At 34.3% G+C, this 18,065-nt stretch overlaps 1 protein-coding gene across 1 annotated transcript; it reads left to right on the top strand.

Moving 5' to 3' along the window:
- The first annotated feature begins 1,846 nt into the window (after nt 1-1,846).
- LOC142625606 (uncharacterized) lies at nt 1,847-8,764 on the top strand. Its single transcript, XM_075799260.1, has 6 exons — nt 1,847-2,423; nt 4,294-4,456; nt 5,052-5,228; nt 5,342-5,425; nt 8,026-8,107; nt 8,216-8,764. Exons 1-6 carry the CDS (start codon nt 2,053-2,055, stop codon nt 8,647-8,649), a joined length of 1,311 nt encoding a protein of 436 aa, XP_075655375.1. The 5' UTR covers nt 1,847-2,052; the 3' UTR covers nt 8,650-8,764.
- The last annotated feature ends 9,301 nt before the right edge of the window (nt 8,765-18,065 follow it).

Genomic DNA, 18,065 nt, shown 5'->3' with positions numbered 1-18,065 from the left:
TTTTAGGCCAATGAACAGTGATTTTCACACATTAAAAAATTATTTTGCTACTGTACTTTTCAATTTTCAGCTGTATCCAAACGAACCCAATGGTAAAAAGATAGTGCTCATCAACAACCCATTTTTATAATGTAGACACTATGCAATCAAGGCAAACTGTTGGAAAGAGGCAAGGGATTTGGAGTAGGGAACTTTCAAACGGTGTTACGTGTCATTTGTATTTTAGGAGTAAATTAAATATTTTTGAAAAGGCTTAGTAGTATTCAGTATTAGCCAAAATACTTAGGATGATATTTGTATTTTACCTAATTTGAAAATAAATTTTTTTTAGAGAATGTAAACCAAAAAGGCATTTGGTGCCTACCAAAAGCTCTTGGCAATTGAAGTGTTTTCTTTATAAGAAGCTTGACATGCGTGTTTTTTTTTTTTGAAGCCGCTTGACATGCGTGTTTGGTTGTATTTAACAATAAATCATAAATGGCTAGTATAGACTAATTTTTTTTAGGTAATTTGATTTTTTGATAAATAATTTTGTTTTAAAGACATGGATTAGAGAAAGAGTGGTTCTATATTGTTGGTAGTGTAGTGGTTTAGCTTTAGCCACATAAAAAAAAAAAAAAAAAAGCTTTAGCTCTTTAGTTTTTTTTTTTTTTTAATAGGAAATTTTAGCCGTTTAGTTGACTATGAATTTTTTTAAAAAGATAAGTCTTGAAAAAAAAATTGCTGATTTAGTGGGATTGCACATTTCTTTGTGGTTAAGGGATGAGGCCGATAGTTATCTTTTTGAAAAATTAAAATTTAATTTAGGACCAAATAGATAATGTCCTAATTTTTAGCAACTTTAAAGTTCGTGACTTGAAAGCTCGTAAATAGAGTAGTATAGAATAGGTAGATAATGTCCTAATTTTTAGAAACCTTAGAATCCATGGTTTAAATAGAAGTATCGAAACATATTTTTAAAAATTGAAAGATTAAAATATAAAAACTATCATTAAGTTAATGCCAAATATTATTATAAATATTCAATTTTCTCCCTAAATATAAGTGTCACTTAACACTACTTGAAAACTTCATGTTTCTTGTCAATATTTAGTTGATTTATCAACATTGACTATTTAGACACTAATTAACTTTCAAATAATGGGTTTATTTTTTTGAGAAACAACTTTCAAATAAAGTTAAAGTGTGCTTTGAATTAGAGTTTTTGAAAAAGTCTCGGTAATATATAGCACCTCCCTTAATCCAAAGAGAAATGATATGTCCACAACATTTTTACAATATTTTTACAACAAATCCTAAGTGGCAGGATGTTACTAGTTGTTATTGTTGGAGCAAAAAAGTAATCTTAGTGTTAGGTTCAAATTTGAACCAATAACAACTAACCACCTATGATTTGTTGTAAAAATGTTGTAAAAATGTTGTGGACGTTGCACCTCTCTAATCCAAAACAGATAAATTTTGTATTTTATTTTTATACCATTTACCCAAAAAAAAAAAATCCACGCGGCATAATATAAGTGGTAAAACCAGTAAAAAATTGACCATTCACAAGATATCACCCAATCCGACACAGACAGAGAGAGAATATCTCCCGACTCCAACAGCAACTGTTCAAAACAGAAAAAGCATCTTCCTCAAAAATACAGATAAATAAAAATATCTAATAGTAGTAAAAAAAAAAAAAAAAAAAAACTTAAACCATATCCTCAAAAAAACTAACTGTTCCTCAATTTAAAAAAAACCACCCCTCCCATGCCCAACGCTCCGTCCAATAGCGTGAAGTACACCTCCCATCAAACCCCAAAACTCATACCCAATCGACGGCCATACTATTTCCACGTCCACGTCCAAGTCCACGTCAACCGCCTAACCCACCCTCAACAGCTTTCTCTCTCCAAAACAAAAGTCTTATCGCTCTCTATCTCTCTCGCTCTCTCTGTGTAAGATCTTTGTATTGATCTGTGACCATAATCCATGTAGATCGAGTCCTTGAAGGCGAGATAAGAGCGCTCACTTTCGCAGAATCAAATTCTTTTTTGTTTGAAAAAGCTGATGTTGATGGAGGAGCCTTGGTTTGATTTGGTGGATTTCTTGAAGAAGCCATCGATCGCTGAAACATTCGTCGACATTTTGCTTTGCGCAGTGCCCATATGGCTGGCTGTCATGATTGGACTGGCTATTGGGTGGTCGTGGCGGCCCAGGTGGACCGGCCTCGTCTTCTTAGGTTTGCGTTCTAAATTCCGGTTTCTGTGGACGGCTCCGCCGGGTTTCGGAGCTCGCCGGTTGTGGCTCGCCTTTACTGCTCTCTCTGCCTTTTCTGTTTGCCGCACCATTTGGTCCAATTTCAATGGCAGACGGAGCAAAGAATCGCCGCAGCAAGCGACTTCCAAGGTTTGCAACCAAGGTGACGGCGACTCTGTTGGGTGAGTGTTTTTTTTTGTGTGTATTCAATTCCGGGTTTCTTTAAGGTTTTTTATATCTTTAGTGAGACTGAGAATCATTGTCTGCTATTAGAATTGGGCTAATAATGTTGTTTATTAATATCTGGAACTTATGTTACTGCTTTAATGTGAAGGCTTTTTTTTTTTTGGGGTAGAAGATTGGATTTATGTTAATGCTTTTATGGGGTAGCTGTTTTTGAAAGGTAGCGCTAAGAGTCTTGTGGCTCTGTACCACCGCGCACCCTTGATCACTCTACAAGTATAAATGCTTGTGGGTGTGGGGGCAAAGGCCGAGTTTAAGTCTCCAAGAAAGAAAGAAAGAGTTTCAGACATATATATACTTAGATTAGGCTAGAGTAGAAATTCTATCTTGTATCAAAAAAGAGTCTTATGGCTCTGCGGCATTTCCTGGTCTTCTATATGAGAACCAGGGTTCAAATCCCAACTCTCCTACTCATTGTAACAATTAAATTATTGAAAAAAAGAAAAAGAGAGGGGATTGGCTGCTTTGAGAGCAGATAAGTTTGCGCATAGTTGGTGGAAAATCGCGAGTGATTTAACAAGCTATTGACAGGGTTTAGTAACCAAGACATATGTATAATGTTTGGGCATGTGAGAATGTCTATTTGTGGGAATTGGGAGATGGGGGATAGTTGATGCTTCTTTGTTGTATAAAGTTAGGGCTAAAGTCAAAATTTGGTACTTGATGTATTGATATATAGAACTGTGGGCTGGCCTTGGTGTATAGGATCCTACATATTTTTTATCAATGACGATGCTAGGTTTACTGTGTGGGAGCTTCCAATGCTTTAATTTAGCACATGTAACACACAGTCAGGTTGCTTACGCATAATGCTATGAGACATTGACCTGGGAAGATTGAGATGTGAACCTTTTCGAAGAAATATGACTACAAAAAGATATGAGATATTTTGCTGACAAGGCTTGTCTGGTTCTTAAACGAAATATCTTGAAATATGACTCATGCCTTATGAAATGGATACTGTGCTACTTCTATCTTTCTGAGAAATTTGGAATTAAGTGTACTTCTTTTGAATATGAATAGGTCGGTGGTGAGAATTGATGGTTACTGTCTGCATATTGGGTCTACAATCAATGATTTGATAGACTGAGGATACATTCTCTTTTTAACAATACGTAATTAATTTGTGATCCATTGAAGGTGATGCTATTGCATTCTGTGTGGTGCAGCAAGTGGCAATACCTTGTAGATGTTATGATTTGAGACATTTTTCCCTAGGAAACATACATGTAAAATAAAATTGAGATATTTCTTTAAAGTTAAAACGGATTAAGAAGATTTCATTTGGTAATTTTTCTGGATTAATATGATAATTGAGTAAGCAGCTGGCAAGTTTGGTATATCCTGTTTTTGTGTTGGTTAATAAGATACTTTTGTGAACGAGAGATTGGATCTCCTAATGAGTTAAGCCACAGAATTAGGCAATACGATATGCATTTGAAACCTCATGTGAACGTATGGTCTGCAGTTTTTCACCTTCCATGAATTTACAATCTTGTATGAGAATTGGATTGACAGAAGACACATATAACCAGAGTGCACCGAGCATTTGCTCCCATTGGAGCTTAGACAGTTCCTGTTGCATTTTAAAAAAAATATTATTCTATGCTTCTTTAATTCAGAATGAAAGGATGTGCTTTGACCATTAAGGGTAGGTAAGTCATTCATGATCCTCCTGTTTTAGTAGTATTATGAATTTTCAGAGTTGCCTTAAAAGACTGTTGTTATCAGAATGACTTATTAATACTTGAGTAATGATGTCTCTTATTCTTGGATTAACTGGTTAATGATACCTTAAATTTATTGCAGCCCAAGCACAACAGCTGAGGAGAGAGAGCAGGACATTGTCACAGAGAATGATTTAGAACACCTATTACATCTTTTTGGGAGGGATGGAGAGATGGAATGGCAATGTATGATGGAGAGGTCTACTCCTAACATGTCATACCAAGCTTGGCGCCATGAACCAGAGGTAGATTCTGACTGACATACATGAAAAATCATCCTTAATGTGCTGATATGATGCATACAAGTATTTTTTGAATCTAGTGTAAACAAGAACATTGGCTATGTTTTTAAGTCATGGAGAAATTTGCTAATGATAAAAGGCATGCTTAATTTGTTCATCTGCCTCTTTATTATTTTTCTTTTTTCTTTTTTCATTTTCATTGCAATCTTCAGTTGATTTTTGTGTTCTGCATGCATGGCTTGCATTTAGTGAAATGTTCCTTTATGTTGGGACTACTCATTCTGAGATCATATGAAAAGCATGGTGTTTGTTTCTCATTGAAATCATTGGGCTTCTTGTCTGGCAGAAGGTATACGTATGTTGCTTTCTTTATCCATATTTTAATGTGTGAATTTGTGAGGTTCAATGATGCCTGAGATGCTTGGTGCTTCAGTGCCAACATTGCCACATTTATTTGTTTCTTGTCTGATAATACTATCCCATGCATGATCATGAATCTCTTTATTGGAATTCTCTTCAGAATTTTGTGTGTCCTTCCCATTCTTGTTGTAGTTTGACTGAATAGTCTATCAATATCTGATGATGAGTTTGTTATCAGACAGGCCTAACAGTTTACCGCAGTAGAACGGTCTTTGAGGATGCAACTCCAGAGGTGGTTAGAGATTTCTTCTGGGATGATGAGTTTCGACCTAAATGGGATACCATGCTTGCATACTTCAAAATATTGGATGAATGTCCACATACAGGGACATCAGTTGTTCACTGGATAAAAAAGGTTTGTAGATCAGAGGATTTGCATGATTGTTTGTATATCTTGGTTTCATAATACCACTTCTTAGTTCAGACAGCATATAATACCTTAAATTTTTTTTTCCCTTCTATATGCAGTTCCCTTTCTTCTGCAGTGATCGAGAATATATCATTGGTCGAAGAATATGGGAGTCTGGGAAAACGTATTATTGCGTGACAAAGGTATTGCTTGCATCATCTGATCAGTTGCATTTGAACATCGATATTTTTATCCTCTATTGCTTCTTTACCTCCCACTTGGGAAAGGGCCCTTGTAGCATGTTATGACCCTAATGATTGGGTTGCTCCTCTTTATCCTTAGTCTAATATATTAGTAAATCTACAATAGGGAATAAAATGTTATATGTCCGACCCCAAATGGTGGTTAAAATCCATCCATAAGGAGAAAAGACCAGTGGCAATTATATGACAAAGAAGCTAAACTCTTATAGGTTATAACAGAGATGGTCCTGTACTATTTATCTTCTGGGACATTTCAAGTACGCTTAGTTTCACTCTTGTTTAATCTAGATTTGAGGTGTGCCCACAAAAACTATCCGATTGAAAACTTGGGTGTTCCTGTAAAATGATTTTTAAGCTACTGGCCTTTACCAATTTATCCAAATACAGTGTTTATGAGTCGACCTTGTTGGCCTTCTTTGTCAGGGAATTTCTTATTTTGTGCCATTCTTTACAGAAACTTGCCTTCACTATTTATTTTGTGTTTTTTCTCACTTGGCCTAGCTATGGAATAATTTTGTTACTGGTACTTGTCTTACTAATTATCAGGGAATTTTTATTTTGTTCCGTTGACAAGTTTTAAAGACCTTCTCCCATAGAGCCTTCTTTTTATCATATAATTGCCTTTTGAATATAATAGCATTGTGGAAAAGAAGTCATGTGGGAGACCCTGACTAGCTTATTGGGGAATCATAACTGACCCCAAAATTTGGGACTAAGGCTTGGTTGTTGTTGTTGTTGTTGTTATTCCTTTTGGAGGTGAAAATACTGCACATAGTTCTAAGTGGAGGCTAGGAAGAACGGACATAGCAAACCTCCTTGCATCTCCATGTCTGAGCGGTTTCAGGTGACAAAATGTTTTTAATTTCAGATATGTGTGGATAAGCTCAGGATGCAAGGAGGGATTTAGGGATAGCTTTTTTTTTGTTTGAACATTCAGAACTCAAATCCCTCTCTATCTTGTGGTTGACTGAGCTGTGGGATACAACAATTTTGATTATAGGCCCACAAGAAGCAGCACTGCCATAGTTGACATCATTCTCAGCTGCAATACTGCTGCTTTCTAATTTGGGTGCTTTCTTTTCTTATCCTGAAATGGATGAATCAGAGAGAGGTGGAGTTGACTTAAGTGACTGGCAGAATTAGTGCCAGCATGCGGAGATATCAGAGAGAGAGAGAGAGAGAGATGGAGTTGACATAAGTAACTGTTTTAAAGAGGGTCAGCATGCTGAGAGAGGGTACAGGAATCAACGTAGTCAGGATTGGGATCCTGCTATGATTGGTAAGAGGGTTTCATGGATCGGATTGGAGGATCAGATTGAGAATTGTAAGATTCTACTTTTCATAAAAAAAAAAAAAAAAAAACTTAATGAAAAGTCATCAGTAGTGATAATATGTGAAAGAGTCATAAGAAAAAAAGCAAATGTGATACAAATTACTCATAAAAGATACTAACTACTTAATACCAAATTACCAATACATGAACAAATGACAACTTTAAATTTCAAACTTACAAGTTCCAAGTTCTAACATAAAAAATACACAAAGTTCTAAATTAACAAATCTGTCATTGACTACTAAAATAAAATCATCCCAATTCCAAAGTTATAAAGATTTTGCAAATGTTTTAATTGTATTAAGATAATGAGAAATACCAAGCCCTTCAAAACCCATTACAACTTCATCAATAGGGCTAGACAATCCTAATCTCGCCATAGAGAGACATAATTTCAAATAATTATAATGGATGTCGGTTTTGTTGCCTAGAGGCTGTAAGAAAAATTCTATACTGATCTTAATTGATTCTATGGGGTAGGATCATAAGGATTCTATAGAGTAGGATTGTAGGATGTTACATTCGATCATCCAGGATTGCAATCCCATGCAGATCCTACTTCATGAAAGATTCTACACAGATTTGAATCATTTTTATGGGCAGGATTTGATCATTCTACACAGATTTGGATCATTTTTGACAACCATTAAGTGATTGGTTGAAAAGGTGGATGGTGGAGTTACGTGAAGTGTATTGGACTTGGATGTTGGAATCCATCAATGAGGAGCTGCCATTTTGATAGGATGATAGTGGGGAAGGGTGGAGATGGGGTTCAAATCATAGACATGGGGCACCACAAAGGATGCTATTAGTGCTAGTTAATGTATTTAAAAACATTAATATATATATATATATACACACCAATTGTGTGTTTTCAAACACTTTGATTATTCTAATTTATCTTTCAGACCTAAAGTTAAAATAAAATTTACCTAAAATTATATGCATTGATTACTGTATCCCTGTTATGTCATGTCCTACCATCTCGCCTTATCTGTATCATAGTGTACTGGTGTCCTCTGTCTGTATCTGTGTTTCCTAGTATGGACTCCTTGCTCCAAGTCTCCAACCATAATTCATCTGTTGGTATTAAATCTTCACAAACATTCTTGATTCCCATTTTTATGCATGATGTTGATTGTTTCTGATGCATGCTGTGTTTCCAGCATACAGACGGTGTTTTAATATGTGAGCTACAATATTGCAGGGGGTGCCCTTTCCAGGTTTGCCCAAGCAAGACAAGCCTAGACGTGTTGAGCTTTATTTCTCCAGTTGGATTATTAGGGCTGGTAAGAATTGTTAACCATTTAATTGGCTTTTGCAAGAATTTGGTGAGCAAAGTTAAGTGACAAATTAGTGCTGCTGCCTCATTTGCTGAATTTGGAAAATCTATGCAGTGGAATCTCGTAAGGGTGATGGACAGTTGTCTGCGTGTGAGGTTACACTTTTACATTACGAAGACATGGGGATTCCCAAGGATGTGGCAAAGTTGGGGGTCCGTCATGGAATGTGGGGGGCTGTCAAGAAATTGCACTCTGGCATGAGGGCATACCAGAATGCGAGGAAGTCTGGGGCTCCTTTGTCTAGATGTGCACGGATGGCAGGATTCACCACAAAGATTTCTTTGGGCGGAAGCATGGACTATTTAGAGCAAGCTTCTGATGAAGAGGAAACAAATCTAGGCATGGTCAATAGGAGAGAAAATGATCATGGCATCGATTGGAAATGGTTAGCTGTTGGTGGAACTGTGGCTCTGGTTCTTGGACTTCACTCTGGGGCAATAGGGAAAGTCTTGTTACTTGGAGCAGGGCGAAGAATTGCACAAAGGTGAGAGTTAGCCTAGGAGAAGAGACATTGTATTTCTATCTGTTTTGAGGAATCACGAAAATTACATTTTAACACATTGATTGTTATTTATTGAGATTATATAAAGTTTTTTCTTTAAATTTTTTTTTTTTATTTTTTTTTTTATCATGGTATGTGTGCACACTAACTGTGCAAGTATGCTGGGATAAATCATAAATTGTTATGCAGACCGAGTTATATGCCCCTTCAGTTTGCTATGGTTTTACTGTCAATTGTTTGCAATAGTTGTTCATTTATTTACTGTTGTAGATTGAGATGCTAGCACCACTCTCCCAAGGTACGTGGCAATTTGGGAGTTAGGAATGACATGTTACCGGGGTTTGATTGGCATGGCTTGAGCATCATCTCAAAGCATCCAAGCTTCCAGAGACCATGTATTTTCATTTTGTACCCTCCCTCTTACACCTTGCCAAGCCTGGTTTCCCTAGGAAGATCTACCTATGATGAGGTTAGACCAACTGGGTGTGGTTTGTTCCATTTCAACTTTATCTCAATCATAGGTTTTTGGATAGGCAGCGAATTACCTAAGGAAAATTTTTTCAACAGCTCAATTAATGCAAGAGAGGCAATCAGGCCACGATTAATTTGATCAGGTTGAAAATTTCTGTTGTTATGGTTAAGCTTAAGCAACAGCCACCAAGGCCAAATGGAAAAGGCAAATTCACAAGGTTGGGCAAAGTTGTGGGAGGCAGTAAAAATTGACAAGGGAAACAAACCCGTTTCTGAAAAGACTCTCCAAAGGATTGAATGCAATATGCAGAAATGCCAAGCTTATTCTAAAAACCATTCCAGAAAGCAATTTAACGTGGCCTAATTATTGCAAGATTTTAAGGCCCGAATGGGTCTATTTGCTAGTATTTTATGGATGATCATTTAGCAGCCCAATGGGATTCAGTTTCCTCTTATTTACTCGCCAGCGGGGCTTAGCATAACATTCAATTTGTCAATTAATGCCATTATATTTATACCGGATACCAGCTCTGGCAACTTGTTTTGGATTTTTCCAATAATGAATATCAAACCTCTGGTTTAAAGTTTCAACAATGCTACCGACACAAAAAATTTTACAATTGTTGAGATGACAGATTATGATTATTATTAATACAATATCACTTTCATATGAGACTACCATGGACATTAGTACTTGTGGCAATGCCGATACGGCCTAAGAATCCACAAATCCACAGACCACAGCAATCACTAATGACACCACCTGTTAGTCTCCTGGAGTACCTAAGAGGACGCATCAATATTTAGCTTGACCAACCCGTCTAGGTCCAATAACAACAGTAGGTTCCAGGCAATAGGGATTCAGAGATAATTCAGAAACAGAAAAGAATGCAGAGGTCCTGTGAAATCATTTATCAACAATCATAGTTATAAGTCCAAATGATTGTACCTCATCTAGAATGAAGACCAGCCTATTTTTGTGGAGCCAAAGTGACCAAAGACCTAAGGGAAACATAATTTTCCGAGGCTCTCGATGCTAATGAAAAAGGACCAGAGACTTGCAATTAGCTTGCGACCGCACTAAAACCAAAAGCTCAAAGGGAAATACAAGAGCCTAGGATCCTAGTTGGTTCCAAAAATGTTCATGACTCAACAATCACTCAATAGATGAATAGCTAATTTGTACCCCGGCCTCACCGTGTATACAATCGATACATATTCAGACCTCTGGAAGCTATGGCTTCCCCAACCATGATATTGTGTACATGATGAAGCCAAAGAAAGAACTTCCCTGTAGAGGTTGTCCATACTTTTTAATATATATATATATAGAGGTTGTCCATACTTTTTAATTTCTTAGACTTGTTGGTTTGTAATTATCCTAAACTTTTGGGATTTATTTTTGTAGGTTTTTAATTTCTTGGATTTGTGATACTTATTTCTTGGACTTGTTGGATTTATTTTATTTTTATGTTTAGCAGGTGATTTTAGCTATGATTTATTGATTTATGATTAAATGATTATCTTAACTAGGTGATTTATTGATTCATAGATTTATAATTAACAAATGATTTATTGATTTATGATATTAGCAATGATTTATTGATTTATAATTAACAAGTGATTAATTAATTTATGATCAATAGCCTATGATTTGGCATTTGGGCCACGTTAGAACCTGGACATCATAGGACTTGAATTTGGGCAAAATGAATCTAGGCTTCAATTCAATCTTCTTTTTTTATTGGGCCACGATTTGGGCCGCGACTTGGGCCCAAATTTGGCAAGGCTAAACAGGGCCCACGGGGCTTGACGGGGTGGGTCTGGGCAGGAAAAAACCCGTTTGCCAAACGGGCCAGGTCCTGGTAACAGGTATGCGTCCGCATGACAAGTTTGGATATAAAAAAAACTGGCCAAAATCCGGCCCGTTGCCATTCCTAATATCAACTGACTATATTATAGGCCCAATAGTTAATATATCTAGATACAAAACAAAAGTCTTAACATACGCAACTAAGGGTATGTTTGGTTAGGGTGGATTTAGGGAGAATGAACAAATATATATATATATATATATATATATATATATATATATAAAAGAGAAAATGGTTGAGGTGTGTTTGGTTAGGAGCGGGAGGGAGAGAGAAAATTGGTGGGACTCGGCTATTTTCTCTCCAGGCCCACCAAATCACAATCTCTCTAAAATGGAGCGAAAATAAAAAAGAAAACTTGTGTGGATGTTAAAGGACTATTTGGTCCTTGGTGCTTCTTTGATCATTCTTTTTTTTTTTTTAGAGTTTTTTACTCGCTACTTTTTTTCAATGTACTTGCTTCTTTTTTTCTCTTTAATCTTTTGTACCTTTCTTCGTTTCTTCGTTTTATTTTTTAAATCTGGATGCATTTTTTTTTAATCTGCTTCCTTCCTTTCATTGTTACTTTTTTTTTTTTTATTGACAGTGTTTTTTTTTTTTTGGGATACTTATCCATAAATTTTATACTAATAAATTGTTTGTATCTATTTTATATACATTAAAAAAAATTAATGTTGCCTAAAAAAAATAATAGGGATATAAGTGTAAATATATACCAACTCAATTTTCTATCTTTTCATTTTTTTCTCAACCAAACAGAAAAATTTTTATCCCTCTATTTTTTCACCCTTCCAACCAAATACAAGTAAGGGAAAATAAAATCTCTTCTATTTTTTCACTTTTCCACCCTTTTCTCATTTTTTTTTTTTTATATCTTTCCTCTTTTCTACTCTTCCAACTAAATGGACCTTAAAGGAATATCATTAGAAATACTAATGTAACTAACGAAAGTAAGTTCCAATAAAAAAAAAAAACGAGTATATAAGTTGATATAAGCCCAAAATTTCCATTTGGGGAATCATGCCAAATTCTTTCGTTGGGCCGATCACAAAACCCATGGTTGTCTGAATAAAGAAGGGCACCCAACTCACAACTTGTCAATAGCCCAGGAGGAGATCTTTAAGAACAAATTGTCTTGTTGGGGTAGTAAAACTCCAACAATAAAGCTTTTGTGGAAATCCTTGCCAAACTCACATGTTCACACCATTTCTGATGGCCCAGCAAGAGCCCTTCAAGAAAATGGGCCAGTCCTTCTCAAGCCCATCCCAGGTACCAGAGCCTAAGAGTGAAAAGTTTTTTTTTTTTTTTTATGGGACTGCGAGTGAAAAGTTGAGGACTATAAAAAAAAATGATAAATTATAGTGAGCCGAACACAAAATACTTTTCTTATTTTGATTGGAGCTGACAAAAAATGCTAGCACTTGTTTTTGGGTCGGTACTTTTTTTTCTAAGAAGATTTTTGGATAAGTATTGAGACTTAATATTAATTATTTATTTATATTTTTGGTTTAAAGAAGAAGAATAGTAAGACAGGGGTGTTAAGTCAAAGGGGTCATGTGCCCCTGGCCTGCCTTACTTTGTCAGTTATGGATGACGAAAAAGAAGACAAGAAGCATTTCATAAAAAGTGGATATTAAACGTCGTGTCCATTTAAAGCTGTGATGTAATTGAGGGATCCAGAAGAAATGATAAGACAAGCAATTTGGCAAGTTGAAATAGGCATTTCATCTCTATAAATAATTTAGATAATGCTCAGGGTGGGTCCCTCATTTCTTTTTTTCTTTTTTTTGAGGATGGGTCCCTCATTTCTAATGCAATGAAATCCAACCCAATTATTTATTTCAAGATTAGGGTTTGGGGCCTACGCCAATGTCGACCGCCAACCTTGTGTGAGTGTGACCATTCAACACCAGACTTTTCTCTCTCTCTCTCTCTCTCTCTTTTGGAAGTAAAACACCGCTTCTCTCTTTTTGGCTGAATAAAAAATAAAAATAAAAAGTATTTGGTGTGAAGTGATCAACCTCATGTTATGTAATGATAATTGAATATATATTACGTGTATCATATGAGTTTTGTCGGAACTATCACTTAACTATTCATCTTTAATGGCCTGTTTGGATGTTTAAAAAAGGAGGGGGAGTAGAGTAGAGGGAAGGGGAGTAATTCAATTACCTTGTTTGAGAGTTTTTTAAGGAAAGAGGGGGAGGGGTTTGAAGGAGTTTGAAGGGGTTTCAACTACCTTCAACCTCCTCATTTTTAATTCCCCCAAATTGGAGAGATTTGGAGGGAGAGTAGAACACATAAAATTATTGATAAAGTAAATTACCTAATTTACCCTTATTATATTTATAAAATTACAATGTTAAAAACAAGGGGAATGACTAATTACTCCCTTGCCTCTTACTAATTATAAAAACATCCAAACAAGGTGGAGGGTAATCATTCTCCTCTACTCTCCTCCCCACTACTCCCCTCCCCTCTACTCTCCTCTACTCTCCTCCCTCTCTAAACTCCCAAACAGGCCATAAGTGTTGAGATAAGAAGTCTTACCATCAAGCCACACTTCATATGGTCATTTAACACCATTTATATGCTTTGTTCATTACATCTATATGACAGTGCGATGGTCTCTTTCATGCTTTGTTTACTCTATCCACTCAGACAGTGCGTGAGGCACGAATCTGTACATTTGCCATTGTTGTTGAATAATCCACAATACAAAGTTTCTTTTGCCATAAAAGGTTTGGATTTTGGTGGTTGTGAAAGTTGTCAATGATATTGACCCCCTTTGTAATCTAGTGTAAAAGAATTTAACAGTCCATGTAAGTACCTATCATGATTGTTTTATTTAACAACTTTTTCAATTTCCGATAAAACATTTTTCAAAAATAGTATACTATTGTATATCCTATGGGCACACATTAGTAGAATTCATTTAATAGTACATGTAAGTACCTATCATGGTTGCTTTATATAAAAGTGCATGTAAGTACCTATCATCATTGTTTGAAGCTTTTCTCAAAAAAAAAAAAAAATTATTGTTTGAAGCTGTTAGGTAATGACCTAAGTAAAAATTCAGGCAACCAATTATTGTTTGAAGTTGTTAGGTAATGACCTAAACATACTAGAAGGGACATGATAAGTTGGCATTAACTAATTACTAAACATGAATTTTGGATCGTTCCTCACAAATTTTATATATTTTTTTTAAAAGACTTTTGGATATTACAGTGTGAGAGTGGGTGAGATTGTGATTAATATCCCTTAACGTGGGAAGTCTACCTAAAATATGTTTCCCCCTAAATTGAGGGTTCTACAATAAAATAGACACGGGTATTATTATTATTATTTTTTTTAAAAACAACAAATAAGAAAACCATATAATGAATTAAGTTTCATTGAACATGAATTCACATTTGACCTCCCAATTTCTAACTATTTACTAATATTTATACCTTGAATGGATATTGTCTAACCAAAAGTTTTTTTTAACATTTATTTCTAGTTTAAGTTGTTTTCTTTTAAGATTTTTTTTTTCAAAACTAACAGTTAACCGTTGGTTTTTTTTTTTTTTTTTTAATTTTCAAAGTTTCAACCTATTAGGTCCGCTTATGATGATTGCGCTTTTTTAATTAGTTTTTTGTGTAGGTAAAGATTGAATCCTAAATTCCTTATTCAATAATAAAAAATTTTACCTGTTGAATTAACTGAAACTTACTAAAAATTGGTCATTTGAGATTATAAATGCCATTATATATTCATATTTCATCATTATATATAGAGAAAGTTACAGTAAACCCACATATGATTAGACATATTTTAATAGTGTTTACCTATGATTTAGACTTTAACGCTTTATCCACTTGTGATGTCCTAATGTCTTTCGTTATGCCTATGTAACTAATCTCAATTTCTCACGCCTCTGTAACCAATCTCAACTTCTCACTATTAAAAACAAGGGATAAATATATTATTTTTCTCACCTTTTATGTCTCTCTCCTCCACCCAAACAATAAGAACCCTAATCCCTAATCTCCACCACCAACCTTCATCCACAGCCGGCCAAATCCACCTCCAAGACATCACAAAATTGACTATTATAGAAAGGCCAACCAAAAAATGTAAATCGGTCTTTGGAACTCTCTCTCTCTCTCTCTCTCTCTCTCTCTCTCTCTCTCAAGAATCAAATTGGGCCTCCATGGCTGAAAGTCCCAAGCCCTCACCATCCACCTCAATCACTTGCCACTGCTATCACCCTCACGGTTTTGGTGTTGGGTTTGAGTTCGGAGTAGCATTGGTATTGCTCTATTCCTCCTAGGTTGCAGAGTTCACAGTCTTATCCACCACCAATTTCATCTCAAACTTTTTCTCTTTTAATTTCTCTCGCTTTTTCTTTAAGGGTTTGATTTCTTGTTGGATTTCTCAAATTTTTGGAAGCAATTTTCTACAGGCAAAATAAATAATGCATTGATGAAATAAACAAAGTAATAAATCTGATCATATATCAATGATAATTTAAAAAATTAGAAGGAAATTTGGAATTAAATCGGGTTCCAAAAATTAGAAAGAAAAAGGATTGGATATAAACCCTAGAAGAATTATAAAATGGATATGAATGAATGGACGAACCTTTGGGTTTGTTAGAAGACAAATGAAATAATTTTGATAGAAGACGAACCTATCTTTTGTTTGAGTGGTGTTTTGATTAAACGAAATAGTGAGTGAGAGAGTTACTGCCTCAGGGAATGAAATGAATCTTGAGTATGTGCTTGATGACTCAAGTTTGTTCTTGAGAGAAAATGGATTTGTTCTTTTTATTTTATTTTATTTTATTTTATACAAGATAGAATTCATATTCTATCATAATCTAAGTGTATATGTGTGTAAAGAACCCATCTACCTCGGCTCTTACCCTCCACACCCCACAAGCATTTATACTTGTAAAGTGACCACCGCACCAAAGGTACGCAGTGGTAAAATGGGTTTGTTCTTGATTTTTACCTAACCTTAGCTATTTGATCTTTATTTTTTTATGGTTTTTTTTTTCTTAATAATGAGAAGTTGAGGTGGGTTATGGAGGACACTTCAGCTGAATAAAGTGATAAAGACCAAACCACATGTAGATAGTATTAAAATAGGCCTAATGATCACATATGAGCCTATTGTAAATTTTTTCCTTATATATATTGAGAATTTTCTCCTTAAATATATCATATGAACCACTTAATTATAATGCTATAGTTGCAAACACCGTGATTACTGATTACATACTTTTAAGTTTTTAACAATGACTTGTTTAACATTTAAAAAAAGAAATACAAATATCAATAAAAGTGAGAATGCAGATTCTACTTTTGACAATTCCTTATTAGGACAATACTTTTCCATTCATTGTTCACGTAGACTCTATTTTTGTGTCTGTTTGTCTATTTGAGACTTCTACAACTCTAAAAATGACAAATCCTCTTAGAAGCAGCTCCCAGGACGTTATCTAGCCCATCCAAATTGATATAGATGTCACCGACTACAACGCTTGAGTTGAAAGCATGTGTCTTTCTCTTTGCGGTCAAAATTTTTGAGATTATGGGTCTATTTAGGAATCGCTTATTTTGCTAAAACTGAAAATTTTAACCTGAAAGTACTATAAATAAAAATAAAAGTTAGTTGAAATAGTACAGTGAGACCCGTAAATAGTACCAAAAAGTGTAATGGGCCTATAAATAGTAACAAAAATAAGCTGAATAGTAAAATAAGTTGACAAAATTCATTTAACCAAACGCACACTATGTCACTAGGGAAGAAAAGTTCTTGGTTTTTATCTCTGATCAATGGCGGGTATAGAAATTTTTTTCACATAAAGTCTTATAATTTCCTTTTACAATTTTTATTTTATTTTATTTTTTGTTTCGAAATCATTGCATAATAATCTCACATTATCAATGCTACACGTTACATTTTTTTTTTCAAAATTTTAGTTCAATCAAAATTTTCTTGGACTTCCCCTATTTGATTGTAAGGGCATAATATATTATTAAGGAAATTAGAGTTTAATGACAAAGTTTGGTTACAAACTTAGTTGTAACCTAAGGTTACAACTCTCACTAAAAAAATTAACATGACTACATATTTTGAAAATTTAATTGTTGTATTGTATGTTCTTTATATTTATAAAACACATACCAAATTTTATGCTAATCAGATGTTGTTTATTATTCCATCCAGAACTTCTTCTATATGCATAATTTTATACTACAAAAACTTGAAATTTAAACATTTGATTGATGGCATAACTATTGATCTTTGATCTTATTTAAATTTTGCAAGTATGTAGGATTCAAGAAAAAAATATAATTCAATGGTAAATTTGTTAAAATTCACCCTCAATAAAAAAGAAGAAGTGAAGTTGTAGTCTCAGTTTACAACCAAATTTGTTTCAAGATTAAAATTCTAATTTAGAATTTTAATTTGAATTTCTTTCAATTTCACCTGCTACTACTACTATTATTATTATTATTATTATTATTATTATTATAATTATAGACATAAGCAGCCAAAAGTAAATTGTTCTCAAATAGACATATATTACTAAATAATCTCTTGATTTGCTAAGGGTTCTATTATTTTCGTTGGTATGACTTTTAGCCGTTTCCACTTTCCACGCCTCCAATGATACACCAGAGTTCGTGATGTTTGAGGGAAAATGGATATGAAATTTTTTCTATATTTTTTAATTTTAATTTTAATTTGACTGGCTTTTGTTTTTTAATTAATCTGACCGTGGCAGTTCATGGGCATCCTATATGACGTAAGAAGTATTTTTTATTTTGATGGTTAACTATATTAGTATTTTCTATTCATTATTTAATACAAATTATTTTCACACAATACAAAAATGTTAGAGAATGGATTAATATATTTAAAATATAAAAATTCTTAACGGATGTATTAAGAGGATTGATTTATAATATATTTATATAAAAAATTATTTAGAGTATATTTATAAAAAAAATATGGGAAAAGAAAAAAAATTTAATTCTTTTTATAACTTTTTATATTTCTT

This window comes from Castanea sativa, chromosome 2, assembly GCF_040712315.1.
Source record: "Castanea sativa cultivar Marrone di Chiusa Pesio chromosome 2, ASM4071231v1".
NCBI classification, from domain to species: domain Eukaryota; kingdom Viridiplantae; phylum Streptophyta; class Magnoliopsida; order Fagales; family Fagaceae; genus Castanea; species Castanea sativa.
This window is presented reverse-complemented; position numbering and strand designations above follow the sequence as displayed.

Bases quoted from the DNA above. Each gene is read 5' to 3' on its own strand.
- LOC142625606 (XM_075799260.1), top strand. From the start codon at position 2,053: ATGTTGATGGAGGAGCCTTGGTTTGATTTGGTGGATTTCTTGAAGAAG. The intron at 2,424-4,293 runs GTGAGTGTTTTT...AATTTATTGCAG, and splicing joins GGTGACGGCGACTCTGTTGG to CCCAAGCACAACAGCTGAGG. The intron at 5,229-5,341 runs GTTTGTAGATCA...TTCTATATGCAG, and splicing joins TTGTTCACTGGATAAAAAAG to TTCCCTTTCTTCTGCAGTGA.